Below are 19,383 nucleotides of genomic sequence, written 5' to 3' on the forward strand. Positions count from 1 at the left end.
TAATCATTTTAAAGGCACTAGACACTATTGGTAATAATATTACTGTTAGCATAAAAACTTACTTGGTAACGAGCAATAAAGAAACAAACAGAACATACTTTTGAGAGAGAGGTAATTTCTTACTCAAATTTATTAAAAGACTTCAGGCCTGAAACCTGTTTAGGCATCTGAAAGCACAAACAAGTTGTGAAACAAGGGTGTTTTTCTTTCTTTCACTATTCTCTTGCAAATTCGATGACCAACTGAGCGAACATTTTCACAGATTTGTTATTTGTAACCTGACATAGTTATTTTATGCACATGTTTGGGATACACCAATTGAGTTTTCTTGCAACTTTGATGACAAAGTTTACAGATTCTGTTACTTTAGCAATATATTGGGATACACTAAGTGGGAGTACTGGTCTTTGACAACAAAATGTGTCCAGTGCCTTTAAATTATGTGTATATCTTTGGTAATAACACTCAACAAACCTTGGTATTAAGCAATGCAGCTATTGATAATGTATAATAGTTTGAGAAACGATTTCCTTCTTAAGGAATGTGGTTTTAGAGAAAGGGTTTCAAAACAATTTCAATCTGAGAAACAGTTTCTCAGATTGTGCCTTCAACTAAAGATTTTCAGCGATCAACTTTTTGAAATTTTCACAGGTTAATTTTATTGTATTATCTGCATTCATGTAGGATTAAAACAATTGAACAGTTTCAAAAACTACTTTTTCTTATCCCGTCATGAATGCTAACATGATTACTTTTTAAATACAACAGTACATATTATACACTATATACACTCAAACAATTAAAATAATTCCAGTTAATTTCCAGGTAAAAAAGAAAAAGTCTCTAAAATACTAAACTTTATTAAACCTATGCGAACTATTACCTATACAAGTTGTTTTATACATGTACATACACACTCTCAACATGAAATTTATTTAATTTGTCTTTTAACTAGTGTGGATTTGATTTTTGCAGGAAAATGGGCAGCCATCTTTGGTTTTTTTTGTCTTGCTCATAATTAGCGTTGGACTCCCATAAAAATACTACGTGGAGAAAAAATATCGCTGAAAATAGAGACAAAAGCAGGCATTTTTAACAATAAGCAAATTATACATATTCCACTAGTTAATTTTTGTCTCTCCTTTGTTTGATATAATATTTTTTAGGAGGTTTTAAAGGCAGTGGACACTATTGGTAATTACTCAAAATAATTATTAGCATAAAACCTTACTTGGTAATGAGTAATGGGGAGAGGTTGATGGTATAAAACATTGTGAGAAACGGCTCCCTCTGAAGTGACATAGTTTTCGAGAAAGAAGTAATTTTCAACGAATTTGATTTCGAGACCTCAAGTTTAGAATTTGAGGTCTCGAAATCAACCATCTAAAAAGCCCACAACATCGTGTGACAAGGGTGTTTTTTCTTTCATTATTATCTCGCAACTTCGACGACCGATTGAGCTCAAATTTTCACAGGTTTGTTATTTTATGTATATGTTGAGATACACCAAGTGAAAAGACTGGTCTTTGACAATTACCAATAGTGTCCACTGTCTTTAAAGAGACACTTAGCAAAATAACAAAATAATTTCTGTTGCAATTTTGACAAGGTGAGCCATTAATTTGTAGCTACAGATTTACTAGACTAGTTATATGGTGGGTTATTTGAAAACTGGAGGATGGGACTTAATTTAGTCTTCCAAAATAATACCCAACTTCAATACCCCCACTTCAAATGACCCAGTTCCAACAATATCTGCTCAGCAACTACATTGTGTTCCAACAAGTTGTTAAACAAACTTATCCTCTTATCAAACATTATACAGGTACACTCTACTAACTTATAGCAACCATTAACCACTAAAAAATATGAAAGTTTTACAGCCTTTTTGCAACTTCAATTTTTCTTTTTCAGTTAAAAGGCCCTGGATACTTATTGGTAAGTATTGATTTCGAGACCTCAAAATAAGATTTTGAGGTCCCAAAATCAAGCATCTGAAAGCACATCACTTCGTGTGAGAAGGGTGTTTTTTCTCGTAACTTTGAGGACCAATTGAGCTCAAATTTTCACAGGTTTGTTATTTTATGCATATGTTGAGATACACCAACTGTGAAGACTAGTCTTTGACAATTACCAATAGTGTCCACTGTCTTAAATCGACCTGGAAGTCTGACACCTTTTTGCACCCATGTAAACAAGCTGTTTCCCCATTTGCTACACACTCTTTACTATTTCTGATATCAACAAACTTCATACCTGATGCAAATCCCGATGCAAATTTAACATCTATTATTACCCGCTGCCAAAACATAGGATTTGAACTGCCTCTAGCTACCACACTGCTCAAGAATTGCAAGGGTCGTCGGGTCCAAATCCAAGTAATATGCATGCGACATTTTTTCACAGGACTCGGAAAGTACCGAGTATACCGGGCTAACACACATCTTTGTATGGGTAAAAAAACACATTAATAAACTTCATACTGGTATACTCGTGTAAAATAGTCTCACAATCTTCTTTCCACTATCTTTTCTTCCGATTCCATCTCTAATTGTTAAAAAACACACAAGGCCTGAAGGTCACTTCAAGGTGTGGGCTACACTCAACGTTTTTTATTCGGGGGCTCTTGCCACCTGGGGCTGAAACTTGGTTACCCCTTTACAGTCCATACAGATGTAGGCTTGGGTATCATCCAACAGAAGCCGAGCTGGTAGAGCAGAAAGCACTACCTTCCAGCTTTACGAAGCAATCATTGTGAAGTGTCTTGCTAAAGGACACAAGTGTCACGACCGAGACTCGAACCCACATTCTGCTGATAAAATATTTGGCTACTCTACCAGATCCCACCCTAATCTTTGCATCCTTTTCACTCGATCTTGTATTCTTAGCGTACACTTCACTTGTTTCTTGCCCTCATCTGTGGAACTTCGCAAACCAAAGACCAGCCTTCTGTTGGTCATTCAAAAGCCTTTTTCAAAAGAGCCTTACTCGTTCATTATGCATAAAGCTTCCTTTCCCAACTACACTGCTAGTTTTCAGCTTCCCCCTCTTCTCTAGCTGTTACTAAGTTGTGGCATTATATCCTCATAGTGTCTGTTGTATTAGCTCCTTACCGGTTCATTTTGCATTCTCTAATGTTCGTCCTTTTCCCCTCTTTTTATATTTAACTGTTGGTTGTCTTTGGATTCCATCTAGGGGTGTTCCCCACAAGCCTATGCTTATTTGAACAGCCGCCACCGTTTTCATTTTCCATCATCATTATCATTGGTCGTACTCTTGCTTGTGTTGTACTACAAAATTGTTTTTCTCCAAATGATTCTGTCAATTATTGTGAGTATGGAAATAAAGGTTCCATTGATGTGAATCAACTGAAGAAAAAGCATTAAATATGTAAAAAAGCAGCACCTTTCCCATAACTGTCACTGTATTTGTCAAATAAACATATAAGTAAATGGTCTTCAAATCTGTACACAGTTGTCCAATAGAGTTTATCTACACTTTATTTACACCTCCTATCATGTCATTCTCACTGTAAAACTTTAAATATATTCCGCTAGTATCTTCTTTCAAGCTGTTCGATTCTTTTTGCCTGTTCTTCAATTCGGATATCCTTCAGGTGAAGCAGCTGCTCTAAGCGTCTTACTTTTGCCTGCAGAATCTGTGTGAGGAAAAAAAAAAGTGAAATTAAACGTCTAAAGTCAGGGCCCAATTTCAGCTGAGCTGCTTAGGCAATTGCTTAACAATGTTCTGCTAAGCAGAAGAGAGCATGATACCCAATCACTAATTGTACTTGTGATATATGATAGTTTCACTAAAGTAACCTATAGTAAGGAAGAGTGGGCATGAGTGCAGTCGATTGAGTCACCTACAGTAAGGAAGAGGGGGTACGAGTGCAGTCGACTAGAGTCACCTATGGTAAAGAAGGGCGAGTATGAGTCAGTCGACTAAAGTTGCCAAGGAAGAGGAGGTATGAGTGTAGATGACTATTAACTTTCCTCGGTAAGAAGGAGGGCATGAATATGTAGTCAACTAACACTACCTATGATTATAAAAAGTGTTGAAACTGGAAGTAAGGAAACTAATACTGTACATGTAGGTGGAACTACAATGAGTGTTTGTGGGTGGGGTTATGGGGTGGGGTAATGGGGTGGGGTGGGGGTATGGGGTGGGGTATGGGGAGGTTATCATCAATGATATTATTACCCTACCTGAACAGTCTCCTGTGATGCCAGTAAGTTCTGTTCCTTCTCCTCCAGTAAAATCCTGGTTTCTGTGCTGAGTTCGTTCACATGGTTCAGCGATCTGACCCTAGCGAGATTACTAGGAGAAATTAATGAAAGTAACAATATGTAAGTCTTCTGAAGATGACTAGAGCTTACTAGTAGAAATGTCCCCTCAATCCACTACTAAAGCGAAAGTAGTAATCCTAGCGGCCGTTTTCCTACACTTCCGCCCAGGTAGTAGATTGAATGAGCAAGTCTCACAAGTTTTTAAAATCTACTCCACTGAAGTAGAGAAGTCGCCTGAATATCAAAAAACCTACAACATGGTTAGTATGATAGTACCATGTTTTCAAAAGAACAAACTTTAGTTTATACTACATTTTGATACGAACTGGAAATCCACGCGAAATGCTCAATCCTTCAAAATGAAAACACATCCCATATAATGCACATAATTAGTACTGATAACACTAGGTAGTACTGATAGCTATATGGACACCCTATAGAATTGCGCGTTGCTTGGGGTGCTATTTTTTCATTTTTGTGCAGTTGGATTTCCTGCCTATGTTCGAATTATCAGACCCATTCATTGACATAGAGTCATGTGATGGTTTACATTTACAAGGTGCTGTGGGGCAATCTGCAGCCAACCATACCAGAAATTACAGGGGCGAACCCCCTTCTCTTAAGTTGCCAATGGTAAGGAAGAGGGGGTATGAGTAAAGTCGCTTGTTGTAATAGACCAATCCAGTAGGCTCCGCCCATGACGCACGTGTGAGCAAGAACACGTGGGGCTCTCCAATGCCTTTCTGCACAACTCTGCCGCGCCAAGATATGGCACGCATGTCAGACCTTATTTGTCGGACCTTTGCTGCGTTGTGATTGGTCAATACGCAATGGGGCGGAGCTTATTGGATCGGTCTTTTAAGAAGAGGGTAGGGTAGGGTGTCATGGCCGAGTGGTTAAGAGCATCGGATGCAAGTTTTGGTGGTTACATGTAAGTCATCTGAGTGTGGGTTTGAGTCCTGGTCATTACACCTGTGTCATTGACGAGATTCTTTACCCGGGGGTATTAAACGAGTACCTGCGAAGGTAGAGGTTGATATTGTGAAGTTTCACCGATGGTAAGGAAGAGGGGGTATGAGTGAAGTGGACTAAAGTCGCCTGTGGTAAATAAGACGAGGGTAGGGTAGTTAGGGTGTCAGGGCCGAGTGGTTCAGAGCATCGGATTCAAGTTCTGGTGGTTAATTCATCGGAGTGTGGGTTTGAATCCTGGTCATTTCACTTGAGTAAGATGCTCGACTATAATTGCTTCCCTTCAACTGGGAGTATAAATGGGTACCTGCGAGGGTAGAGGTTGATAGTGTATGAAAAAGCTACTGAGGCGCCACGGCAGCTCGGGGCTGTATACTCCCCAGGGAGCTAAGAAAGATAAAAGGACAGTTATCGACCTATTTTACAGGGCACTATGTAAAATGCGACAAAACTAGTGTCTTCTTCTTATTATTATTCAAATTATTATTCAAATGCAATGGAATGCAGTCGACTAAAGTCGCCTGAGGTAAAGAAGAGGGAATACGAGCGCATTTGACTATTAAAGGTGCATGAGGTGAAGAAAGGGTCAAGTGTTATTTTCACTAAAGGAAACAAATTGACACAGTGAGTGTGACACGTATTCAAACACTTACACGTTGCATGCGCTAATGATTCAGCTGTCAAACTGTCCGCTCGGTGCCCTAGACCACTCCGTCAATTAATCAATATATCAATTTGCCTCTGCTTCCTTTGCCTGGGTTAACCGTTTGCCTGCATAGTTTATTAGATTGATTGCTTGTCTCTTTATTGCTTTTTTGTTCATCTCCCACAGGATTACATGTACAGATAAACTAAAAATTTTATCAGGTTCATAATTTCCAGGCAAGGTCAGATTTATGGGGGCTTTGGGAATTCTTTTAAAAAAATCAGCCATGAGAATTTTTTTAGCTTTGGTACATATGTGATATGAAAGTTGGAATAAAAAAAAGTTTAGCTATTGGTATCTCTGAATTCTGCAGATCAAGAGCTTTCCAATGGTATCCATTCGGGGTAACAATAATCCTCCATACCGAAAGCTTGTAGAACAAGAGATTTCTCACTTATCTTTAGAGAAAGCAATAACACTGCTTGGCCCTTCCACGGAAAAACAGCCTTACTCAACAATGTTGGGTTCTTATAATTATATAAGATCATTTCTTGGTAAATTTAGGGTTTGTTTTCTTTTTCCATTTCACTGGAGAAGGGGACACTACAAAGCTAATGCATTGCAGAATCACGAATATGCTCTGACTAAACCGCTCCTCTCCAGTAACCACAATACGGAATGCCAACATCTGTCAGATGCACCAGGCATCCATCCCATAATGCCATGTGCAAACATCCCTTTTTTATGCATATAAGGGTGGGTTTGATCAGCTTCTCTGTGTCGTCCCCGTGGTGCTCACTCGGATGAGCCCCTCACAAGAGCTAAAGGAACGATCACTCAACCTCTCGTGGTGACTCCATGAACCTCGAGCCAGCCCCCAAGTGACCCGTTCCACGAGCGGGGCACTGGGCTGACCCGGGTGAGCCCCTGGAATGCCGTCAAAGATAATCGAACGTACCGGGGGCAGACCACGGTTGGCGCGGGGAAGCTTATCGAACATACCGTAACACACAAATGTATACCCAATACGACGTGGATTGCTCTTTTTACACTTATGACCCGATATCTCTGTACTTTAAGTTCTAAGGTGGTTTCGCCATGGGAGGACCAAACTGCTGCAAGCCTCTGAAACAGATAATGATTTGCCCTTATATGGTGTACCTACCTAGCTCCCTTTGAGCTGGTATGAACCAATGGAGCCTTTGGAGCATGTGGAGGGTGTCTGGGAGCTCTCGTTCCTCCTAATCGACCTAGAAAACAAAAAATATAAACTCATTTGTTGAAGTGTCTTGGCCGAGCGGTTAAAGGAACACGTTGCCTTGGATCGGTCGAATTGGTCTTTGAAAAACGTTTGTAACCGTTTTTTATAAAATGCATATGGGTAGAAAGATGTTGTAAAAGTAGAATACAATGATCCACACAAACATGCCTCGAAATTGCGTGGTTTTCCTTTTACCTCGTCGACTAACACGTCGGCCATTTATGGGGGTCAAAATTTTGACTCCCATAAATGGCCGACGGTGATAGTTCGCACAGTAGAAGGAAAACCAAGCAATTTGGAGGTAAACTTGTGTGGATCATTGTATGCTACTTTTAAAACATCTTTTCAACCATATGCATTATATATAAAACGGTTAAAAACGCTTTTGTTTTGACCAACTCGTCCGATCCAAGGCAACGTGTTCCTTTAAGAGCACAGAATCCAAACTCTGGTGTTTCTGATCAGCAGAGTGTGGATTCGAATCCCCAGCTGTGCTTCGTCCTTCGGATGGGACATAAAGCCGTTGGTCCCATGTGTTGAGTAAACACAAGTAAAGGAACTCTGTGCACTTATTGAAAAGAGAATGGGTTTGCCGCAGTGTTCCTGGATGTGGCTGCTGAATGCGCCGTAGCACCTTCAAGGTAAGGTGCTACATAATTGGGTCTCAGAGTTCGTAACTTTCAACAACCTTTTTTTCTGTAAAAATATATAATATATATACTGAGCACCTTGAGTACCTTGATGGTTGATAGGTGTGCTATAAGAGGCCATCTTGTGGGTATACTCCTATCAATATTTAATATTTTGATTCTCGACTCGCCCGCAGACCTTTTTGTTCATCGAATTGTAATTCTTAATCTCTGTCTCAATGCAAATGCATGTCTTTAGGGACCAATGCCTACAAGCTCTGCTTCTAGAAGGGATCCGTCCGCGATGTCATATTTATTTTCTTCTTTATATTATATCTTAATTTATTGTATTCTTAAAACAGATCGATCTTGACGATCTTGAGTGATAATGTCTTATCTGTGTCTGCACATATCAAATGATGTATCCAATGGAATCACTGGATCTAGCGGCAGCATAGAGTAATATATAAGAACTAGAGGGCGCACGAATGATGCTTCGTGCACAAACGCCACGGGACTGCAAGATGACAAGCGCGTCGTTCTGCACGCGCGTTGAATATGAAATACACGTTTGAGTTTTTTTTTATTGAACGCTCACGCGATGCTGTTTGTTCAACTTAGAAAATGGCCGCCTGCGCACATACCGGGGCGCGTTTATAGGCCAGTGCGCCCTCTAGTTCTTATATATAACTCTATGAGCGGCAGCAACCTGTCTTTATCCTTGCGGATAAAGACAGGGGCCCAGTCTACATCAAGAGCTACTCTATCAAGACTGACTCAGAGAGGCTATATTGAATGACCCTTACCAAAAGGAATCAAAATGGAATTTCTTTATTTTATTTACCTGGTGATTTGCTTGTTTTATCTGCTCCAGTACCAACTTCCTGTCCGCCATAATAACCATCTGGTGAAATCTGGAGAGAAAACGATCGACAGTTAGACCCGATGGGCGAGAGACAAAATTCTAAGGGAGGGTACACGTTTGGTAATTACTAAAAAAAAATATTAACTTAAAAAAACTGACTTGGTAGCAAGCATTTGAGAGCTTATGATAGTATAAAACGTTGTGGGAAACGACTCCCTCTGAAGTAACATAGTTCGTAGAAAGAGGTATTTTCTCACTAAAATAATGAAAGACTTCTAGCTCCAAGTTTTTTATTCCTATCTGAAAGCACACAAATTCGTTCAACAAGGGTGTTTTTTCTTTCATCATTTTTTCGCAACTTAGATGACTGATTAAGCAAACTTTTCACAGGCTTGTTATTTTGTGCTTATGATGGGATACACCAAGTGAGAATACTGGTCTTTGACAATTACCAAACGTGTACAGTGCCTTTACAGACAGTGGACACTATTGGTAATTGCCAAAGACCAGTTTTCTCACTTAGTGTATATCAACATATGCATAAAATAACAAACCTGTGAAAATTTTAGCTTGATTGGTCGTCGGAGTTGCGAGATAACTATGAAAGAAAAAACACCCTTGTCACACAGAGTTGTGTGCTTTTAGATGCTTGATTTCGAGACCTCAAAATCTAAACTTGAGGTCTCAAAATCAAATTCGTGGTAAATTACTTCTTTCTCAAAAACTACGCCACATCAGAGGGAGCCGTTTCTCACAATGTCTTCTACTATCAACCTCTCCCATTACTCGTTTCCAAGTAAGGTTTTATGCTGATAATTCTTTTTGTAAGGTTTTTTGCTGATAATTATTTTTAGTAATTACCAATAGTGTCCACTGCCTCTAAAGTAAAGAACATCTCTTAGAAGAATCCTAACTTCCTACTGGAACAATTTAAGGGCACTGACGCAATGACCAGGGGCAATAGAGAAATTGCCTCTATGAAGCAGCTATTCTCAGAATATCTTAAAAGGGACAGTTCTCCACTTGACCCCCATCCTTATGTCGCAAATTAACAAATACGCTTTAAGTGTGGAATTTCCTGCTTACGCAAGTGTTGATTCTTTGCTGATGGTAAGCAGGGCCATGAAATTTGGCCCTGCGCTTAAATGCAGTTCTTGCCTGCCATGAGGTATTCAATGTTTTCCACAGGACACTATTGGTAATTATCAAAGATAAGTCTTTTCACTTGGCGTAGCTCAAAATATGCATAAAATAATGAACCTGTGAAAATTTGAGCTCGATTGGTCGTCGAAGATGCGAGATTATAATGAAAGAAAAAACAACCTTGTCAAACGAAGTTGTGTGCTTTCAGATGCAAATCTGTGGAAAATTACTTCTTTCTCAAAAAATAAGTCACTTCGGAGGGAATCGTCTCTCACAATGTTTTATACTATCAACCTCTCCCCATTACACGTTACCAAGTCAGGTTTTATGCTAATAAATATTTTGAGTTATTACCAATAGTGTCCACTGCCTTTAATAAGGGGACATGGTCTACCTATACCACACCATACAAAAAATTGCAAATACATGTTGTGGCCTACCTTATTTGATTTGTCATTATGTCTGCTAAGGTACTGGTTTAACTTTTGTCTAAGTTGCCATAAGACAACTTCAACCACTCCGGCTTTGCTGTTACAGATGCTCCTCACTAGGGACTCCTGAATGCTGAAGCCGATTTTCGGAAGCACTTTTCTAAAAAAAAAAATAAGAATACATTTTTAGAAAATGTGTTTAATCTGCCCTACCATGGCCAAACAGCCCAACTCAATTTTCACATCTATTTTTGAAAATGAATAATTTGTTTTTGGTAAACTGAGGGCGCTGTTCACATTTTCAAGTTTCAAACAAAATGCCTACTGTAACGCATAGAATGTAGATGTGAATTTAACATGTCCTAAAGATCCTTGTTTCGAGTTACATCATGTAGGTTGTGGTTTCCAATGCATGTTCCCTTTGCAAAATGAAAATGGCCTTGCGCTCTTTTAGAAGGGGAACCAAGAGGCAAGAGGGGACCTACAGAAACGTAGAACAATCTGTGTAAATTTTGAATTTCTATTCTGCTGGATACTTGACACTACAGACTGTGTGCCCCTTCGAAGTGAACCAAATTTTATTTACCTGTTTAAGGTGCCCCAGTTGCTCATTTTCTGTTGTGTGGAGTTGGCTGGTGTGTAATTATGGATCTCAACAATTTTCGGCACATAGTGGTGGACTATCTCTGCCACCAGGACTGTAGACAAAAAAAGTGGGAAAAAAGAGAGAGCATTATGTGTTAAAAACGTCAAGTAGGTTATAGGAAGAAACTATAAATAAATATTCATAAATACCTCAGACAGTTTCGCTATTGCTAAAAATGATTTTGGATACCAAGCGCTGTACATGCTGGCACCAGCCTACCTGATCGACGAAATAGTTTAGTCAAACTCGAAGTCGTGGCTCAGCAGCTCGGCAAGCGGGTAGGCTGGTGCCCCCGTGTACAGTGCTATTCTTACCAAAATATAAAGCGCTGAGCATATTTAGAAGCCAAAATTGCATTTTTTGAAGATGTTTTTTAATTTAACACAACAAAAAGGCAATACAAGCATCATGAATGTATATTGAGTGTGTGTGATAAGTGTGTAGTACAAAGGAAATTTTAGTTTGATGGCGAACGGTCGTAAACTTTCACTTATCAACGCCGACTTGAAAAATATAGCGTTAAGGAGGTCCAAAATATTAGACCCCTTTCATGATCACGGGGGAGCCTGATAGTTTCTAGAAGTAGGGGGCCTACCAACCAATCCAAATTTCAAGGTGATTTTCAGGATGTAAGCAAACAACAGCTAAATGCCAGTAACATTATATTTTTAACAAGCAATTTTATGCAACAAATAAAAATTTGGTTGGTTCTCTCGTTTTTATCAAGGAAGAAATTTCATGCTAAAAAAATGTTTGTGCTTACTTTTTACTAGTTGCGATAACATAACCCTCCTCCCGACGGCCGCCAGGCCGGAGGGTTACAAGTTTGTTTCGAGCGGAAATGGTTGATCTGGTCAAACATGTACAATTTCGACAACTAGTCACCAGATTTGCCCCATTTTTACCACTTTCAAAAATCATAACACAAATTCTGAGGGTACGAACTTCATCCGCAATGTCTAATGCAGCCTGCCATAATACTCAAAAACACCATTTAGGAAATATTTCGAAGAAAAATGGACAAAAACTTACCAGATCCTGAAGTGAAATCCCAGGTTCATATTTTGAACCTGTCACATCGCTTTGCAAACGCATTATTTTGTTGTTGGGCTAAACCATTCTGTAAAAGGGGTGTTACAATGTTGCAGTGCTAAAGTGGGTGCGCGCCATTATGAGTGAACGGCGTGCAAAGCAAACGGACAGCGCGCACACGCACTGCAACATTGTAACACCCCTTTTACAGAATGGTTTAGCCCAACAACAAAATAATGCGTTTGCAAAGCGATGCGACAGGTTCAAAATATGAACCTGGGAATTTGCTCCGGAAAGTTTTTGTCAATTTTTCTTCGAAATATTTCCTACATGGTGTTTTGAGTATTATGGCAGGCTGTATTAGACATTGCGGATTAAGTTCGTACCCTCAGAATTTGTGTTATGATTTTTGAAAGTGGTAAAAATGGGGCAAATCTGATGACTAGCTGTCGAAATTGTACGTGTTGCACCAGATCAACCGTTTCCGCTCGAAACAAACTCGTAACCCTCCGGCCTGGCGGTCGTCGGGAGGAGGGTTACGTTATCGCAACTAACATTTTACACTTTTTCAGGTTAATTAATATGAAATTGGGCCCTGGTTGCTGGTCACATCATTTACTTTTATTTGAAGTACGGTCATGACGTAGCCCTGGCGGTCTTACATTGTACACTTTCGTATTGTACTACAGTGACGTCCTGGATATCAGGGTCAATTTCTGGGACGAAAATGACGGCTTTGTGAAGAATAAAAATCGCCGCAGAAAAATGTATGCTGCCATGGAATGTGAATCTGTTGAAATTAGTCATTAGTGGCTTGTTGCAGGTAAGATTTGAGTTAGGCCTGTGAAGCTTTGAAAATTTTCCGCCCCAGAAACGGGCCTCAATACTACAATAGTTAGGACTCTGTATCTGTGTACAGAGAAAGAGTCCTAATATAGGAATAATATAGGGCTAGGTCTGTAGGTCATGACGGTACAGCACTGTAAAAAAAACACTCACCACCATCACTGAAGTCTCTGGTCATATTTCTCTTCGGCCGACTCAGTGGAATTTCATCAACCCAGGCGTATAATTCTTGAAGTTTCTCGTCGTCTAAGTCCATCATCTTTACAACTTCCATTTCATTCGTCAGTTCACCCATCAATCAAAAATGTACCCCCAACCAACCCAATTAATAATTATAAAAATAAGGCAAAGCAAGTGAAGAAAAGAACGGAATTGGAAGTCACGCGTCGCGACACGGTTCGCTATTCTTTTCTGTTTCAGGAGGGAAGTTAGCCATAGGTTTGATACTTTGAAGTTAAAACGATTTGCCTACTACTAACATCTATGTAGTTAATAAAATTTCAACACGAAGCGAAGTTTAAGTTCAATTCTATTCTAATGTAATCACCCAACGTGACGTGCCTTACATACTCTGCACACACACCACACGGTACGCAGTTGCTACACGGTAGTCGCCATGTTTGTTGTTAGCCAAACACTGACGTCACGAGAATGGCGATGGGAAAATAGCTAAACTTAAACAAGTCGCTTGCGGACAAGTTTATGAGGGGAACATTTAGGCCTTTTCGCAACACTATCGACCTTATCTCCGTGTCGAACCTTATCCAGATAGGGTCCGTGTTGGTTCGGTAAAATTTCAACACGGATACAAACAGCTTCACTTTCACACTAGCTCTGTAGGAAATCAGCTTTTTGGTTACACGTGTAACTTTCAATCCGGATATTGTCACCGTCCTGCAAAATCTTACACGGATCAAAGCAGGACGCGGCTACTTTTTATGTACGCAGCGCCTTTTGTACGCACTGCTGGACAATGTGCCTAAATTCATCAGTTAGTAAGCCCTGTTATGTGTCATAGTAATTCCACAAATGTAAGGAATAAAATGAGGTATGTTTGAGTAGTATAGGACTTTTTTAAATTGGAGAAATTTGCAATCAAACTACCACGCATTTTGCGACCTTTGAAAACTTAGCGTTTTAGACATGTATCAAAGGTGGGCTGTAAGCGGAGCCATTTACAGCTCAACAAGGAGCAAGTTCGGGTGGCGACCATTTTTTTGCCAACCACTGGTCAATGTTCCATGGTTACCTATGCATTGAATACATGATCATGGGCACCAGGCAAAATCAACCAATGGTCGACTAAAGTCGACCATAGTGCCTCACTCGCACTTGCTCAAGGTTAGACTTGACTCAAGTCCCAGTCCCGTGCCATATCCACGGAAACTACTGTTTTGTGATGCTCTGCATTCCAAATCTGTTCCGCATGCGGTATAGCCTTGCTCAAGGCAGTCGAATTATTCACTCCGAAAAAAGACCGCCGTTGTATAAAACCCACCCGTATTCACTGTGCGTAACATCGCACGACACGGTGCCCCCGTACACTATGGCGTGTCAAACGTTGCATTATTCGATAATGTACAATATTATGTGCGATGTTTCTCATATATATGCGATAATTATATATATTCATTTGATGTATGCAATAAATGTAACATATATGCAATAAATGTAATATATATGCAATAAATGTAATATATATGCAATAAATTGTAATATATGTGCGATAAATTGTAATATATATGCGATAAATTGTAATATATGTGCGATAAATTGTAATGTATGTGCGATAAATTGTAATATATGTGCGATAAATTGTAATATATGTGCGATAAATTGTAATATATGTGCGATAAATTGTAATATATGTGTGATAAAATGTAACATATGTGCAATAATTTGCAATATATGTGCGATAATTTGCAATATATATGCGATAATTTTTAATATATGTTTGATAATTTTGTAGTATATTATTTTATTTCGAACAAACGAACTTTGCTTATAACTAACTCGTGTACAGCGGTTTGTAAACTTTGTGTTTCAACCAGCCGGCCATGTGCGTGGTGTGCGCTGTCAAATTTACAGCCGGGCTACTCATTTTTCCACTAGTATCCTGCTAAGTTTTGCTATAACAAACTTTGTTAGCAAAACTGTCTGTTTAAGCAGCTCTGTGAAAATAATGCAAAAATCATCATCACAAACAATAAAGAACTATGTTATTGGTGTATTGTAAAGTTTGAGCCGTGACGCGAGACACAATGTGTCTTTCGGGCTACCAAAATCTAATCAGGGCTACTAAAAATTATTGGTCACTAGCCCTGCTGACTACCATGGAAATACACTTAATTTCGACCCCTGAGTAGGTACAGAGGAAATCCCATGGGGACCCAGCGGTTTGCTCATATAACTGTTTTTTTTTCCTTTATTCTTTTTCGTATTTATTGCAGAATTCGTTCGAGTAAAACGTGTTTCTTACAATGTATTATATTATCAACCTCTCCCCAATACTCATTACCAAGAGAGGTTTTATGCTAATTATTATTTTGAGTTATTACCAATAGTGTCCACTGCCTTTAATGTATCGAAGATTGAGTGGTAGAGAGTTCCAGATGAGTGGCGCGGCTGAAGCAAAATACCTTTTTGAGATTGCGGAGTGGATTCTCTGGTCGTCCCCTTGGACATTGAGATATCAAAGGACACATAGAGCCTAATTTTGGCGAGATTAAAAAAAAAAAAAAAAGAGAGATTCCTGATTCCAAAATTCATTGAACCATGGGTCGTTGCACGCGTGAAAGATGGCCGTCTATGAGGTTACGGGAGACGATAGCCGGACGAAACCGAAATAGTTCTAGGAGTAGGTTCTAGGATGGTATAAAATAGATTTTTGAATGGGTGCATTTATATCATGCATGTGGGTTCTAGGATGGTATAAAATAGATTTTTGAATTGGTGCATTTATACATGGATTTTTGAATGGGTACACTTATACATGGGTTTTTGAATGGGTACACTTATATCATGCATGTGGGTTATAGGATGGTATAAAACATATTTTTGAATGGGTGCATTTATACATGGATTTTTGAATGGGTACACTTATATCATGCATGTGGGTTATAGGATGGTATAAACCAGATTTTTGAATGGGTGCATTTATACATGGATTTTGGAATGGGTACACTTATATCATGCATGTGGGTTATAGGATGGTATAAAATAGATTTTTGAATGGGTGCATTTATACATGGATTTTTGAATGGGTACACTTATATCATGCATGTTGGTTCTAAGATGGTATAATCTAGAGTTTTGAATGAGTATATTTATTTCATGTTTGTAGGTTCTAAGGATGGTATAAAAAAGATTTTTGACTGGGTACACTTTTTTCATTCATGTGGGTTTTAGAATGGTATAAAATAGATTTTTGAATGGGTATACTTATTTCATTCATGTGGGTTTTAAGGTCGGTATAAAATAGATGTTAGACTTAGTACACTTATTTCATGTTTGCAGGTTCTAAGGATGGTATAAAATAGATTTTCGAATGGGATTTTTAAAGACATGGTATAACATGGATTTATTTTTTAACAGGTACACTTATATCATATCTGTAGGTCCAGCGTCTGAATGATACTTACGTCATGTTCAAAGGAATGGTAAAGCATCAAATTTTAAATTAGTACTATTGTTTCATTCCTGTACGTTCTAAGAGATGGTGGCATCGGTTTTGGTACACTTTTCACTCATGTTGTTACAATTTTCATGGTGAATCAATTTAAAGTATGTAAAGTCACTCACTTGTGTAAAGTGAACTTTTTTATTTGAATCAAATGTACTGTGAATTAGATCACTCATGTAGCGAATGAACAATGAGTAACTTTACACACTCAAGCTTGTTATTTGAATCAAATATACTGGGTATTTAAAACACACTAGTGAGTTAATACATGAGTTACTTTACACACTAAAACTTGTTATTTGAATCAAATATACTGGGTATTTAGATCACACTAGTGAGTGAACACTGAGTAACTTTACACACTTCAACTTGTTATTTGAATCAAATATACTGGGTATTAGAACACGCTAGTGAGTGAACACCGAGTAACTTTACACAATTAAACTTGTTATTTTGAATCAAGTATACTGGGTATAATAGAACACACTAGTGAGTAAACACATGAGTAACTTTACACACTTAAACTTGTTATTTGAATCAAATATACTGGGTATTAGTACACACTAGTGAGTGAACACTGAATAACTTTACACACTTAAACTTGTTATTTGAATCAAATATACTGGGTATTAGAACACGCTAGTGAGTGAACACCGAGTAACTTTACACACTTAAACTTGTTATTTTGAATCAAGTATACTGGGTATAATAGAACACACTAGTGAGTGAACACATGAGTAACTTTACACACTTAAACTTGATATTTTGAATCAAGTATACTGGGTATAACAACACACTAGTGAGTGAACACTGCATAACTTTACACACTTAAACTTGTTATTTGAATCAAATATACTGGGTATTAGTACACACTAGTGAATGAACACTGAATAACTTTACACACTTAAACTTGTTATTTGAATCAAATATACTGGGTATTAGAACACACTAGTGAGTGAACACTGAATAACTTTACACACTTAAACTTGTTATTTGAATCAAATATACTGGGTATTAGAACACACTAGTGAGTGAACACTGAATAACTTTACACACTTAAACTTGTTATTTGAATCAACCATACTGGGTATAAGAACACACTAGTGAGTGAACACTGCATAACTTTACACACTTAAACTTGTTATTTGAATCAAATATACTGGGTATTATAACACACTTATTGAATAAACACTGGGTACCTTTACACGCTACTGAGTGTGTAAAAACTCAGCATTTACTCACTAAGTGGGATCAGTTACCCAGTATATTTGACTCGTTTGATATTTAGATGATGTGTTAAATGACAAATCAGTGCGTACATTCACACACTAAATTGTGTGTAAAATATTAACCTTTTTCGTCAGTATTTGCTAAATAAATACACACTTTGTGTGTCAAGTTTCTGAATCTATTCTACCTGTATGGTGTGTCATTTATGTGTCAAGCAGTCTTACTTATATACGAGTGAGTAAATATTGATATTGCTCATCGACCGTGTCATTCTGGAGTCAAATGAGTCAGTCTCACGGTGAGTCAAACTTTAGTGAGTAGGAGTACAAATTGCTGGTTTGGTGTGTCAACTCGAGTCAGAATATTGACTCTCTAAAAGAGGATTAATGGCAATCATGCATTTGCAGCCGTGTCATTTTAGAGTCAACTTTACACGCATTGATGCGTATAATGCTCAGAATATTTTTTGTGTGAGGTCTCAAAAATCAAAAGTAGTCACACATACCTTGCAGGAAAACACTGAATGTTAAAGGCAGTGAACACTATTGGTAATTACTCAAAATAATTATTAGCATAAAACCTCACTTGGTAACAAGTACTTGGGAGAGGTTGATAGTATAAAACCTCACTTGGTAACGAGTAATAGGGAGAGATTGATAGTATAAAACCTTGTGAGAAACGGCTCCCTCTGAAGTGACGTAGTTGTCGAGAAAGAAGTAATTTTCCACGAATTTGATTTCGTGACCTCAGATTTATAATTATTTTGAAATCAAGCATCTGAAAGCACACAACTACGTGTGACAAGGTTTTTTGTTTGTTTCATAGTTATCTCGCAACTCCGACGACCAATCGAGCTCAAATTTTCACAGGTCTGTTATTTTATGCTTATGTTGAGATACACCAAGTGAGAAGACTGGTCTTTGACACTTTCCAATAGTGTCCAATGTCTTTAAAGCATGGAGCAATAGTTAAAGCGCATGAGCGTCACTGATCAACGGATATGCGCACTATATTATAGGCAAAAGAAGCCACAATTAGCCAAGAACAAACAATATAACATAACAAAACCAACCCAAACCAAACCAAACCAAACGAGCGAACAAACAAACAAATATTAGACATGAACCTATCAACCCATCTTACCCAAATCTACAAAGGTGTATCAGAAGTAGGATCTGCCGAAACGCTACCAGCTTGCCTAGATCCATTCACACACAGAAACTTCATGATAACCACCCCAATGACCAAGCCTATCACCAATGTGATCGGGATTATCCACACCAGATGTATTAGGTCTAAAGAAAACAACCCTACAGATGGACTGTTATCTGGTAATGGGGGCTCGGCTTCTTCTTCCTCCATAGTTTCTGTAAGCACCGGTGTGTTAGGAGGCCACACTCCACACTTGGGGAAAGCCGGCGGTATGGGGGGCAGATCCCTCTGTTCACCGACGTGGAACAATAATGCCATTCCCTCCTGTAAATTACAACAACAAACAACACAGCTAATCATCAATTTTGTTTTATCGTCTATAATATCAGGGTGTTTACTTTACTAAGATGCTTAGTTCAAAACGCAGGTCATTGAGCCTATAAAATTACAACAGCCTCAAATCCTATAACAGTTGGTTTTACTTCATCATTGTTCAGTCCAGAAAAATCTCCCAAATCGACATGATCCCTAGTTAAATAATCCAAACAGCTAGCTGTAGGTA

General features: G+C 38.5%; 2 protein-coding genes across 2 annotated transcripts in view; both read right to left on the reverse strand.

Moving 5' to 3' along the window:
* Positions 1–13,893, reverse strand: LOC139940331 (sperm flagellar protein 1-like). The gene is made up of 7 exons (XM_071936537.1): positions 12,911–13,893; positions 10,820–10,931; positions 10,243–10,393; positions 8,639–8,708; positions 7,070–7,154; positions 4,209–4,320; positions 1–3,658 (listed from the first exon to the last, which is right to left on the reverse strand). Exons 1-7 carry the CDS (start codon positions 13,050–13,052, stop codon positions 3,554–3,556), a joined length of 777 nt encoding a protein of 258 aa, XP_071792638.1. The 5' UTR covers positions 13,053–13,893; the 3' UTR covers positions 1–3,553.
* LOC139940866 (uncharacterized) overlaps positions 12,986–19,383 on the reverse strand; it is a 17,540-nt gene continuing 11,142 nt past the window's right edge. Inside the window, exons 8-9 of the mRNA XM_071937242.1 lie at positions 18,813–19,145; positions 12,986–13,024 (exon numbers count right to left, since the gene is read on the reverse strand). Of these exons, the coding sequence (XP_071793343.1) occupies positions 18,819–19,145 (327 nt within the window). The 3' untranslated portion in view covers positions 12,986–13,024; positions 18,813–18,818. The remainder of the gene's footprint in view (positions 13,025–18,812; positions 19,146–19,383) is intronic.

The sequence above is a fragment of the Asterias amurensis genome, chromosome 8 (genome assembly GCF_032118995.1).
Source record: "Asterias amurensis chromosome 8, ASM3211899v1".
Lineage (NCBI taxonomy): Eukaryota > Metazoa > Echinodermata > Asteroidea > Forcipulatida > Asteriidae > Asterias > Asterias amurensis.

What these genes read in the sequence shown, in the direction of transcription:
- LOC139940331 (XM_071936537.1), bottom strand. Translation starts at nt 13,052, where the DNA reads ATGGGTGAACTGACGAATGAAATGGAAGTTGTAAAGATGATGGACTTA. An exon ending in CAGAGACTTCAGTGATGGTG is followed by an intron (nt 10,932 to 12,910) that starts GTGAGTGTTTTT and finishes TTTTGTCTACAG; the next exon opens with TCCTGGTGGCAGAGATAGTC. An exon ending in CATCACAGGAGACTGTTCAG is followed by an intron (nt 3,659 to 4,208) that starts GTAGGGTAATAA and finishes TTCCTCACACAG; the next exon opens with ATTCTGCAGGCAAAAGTAAG.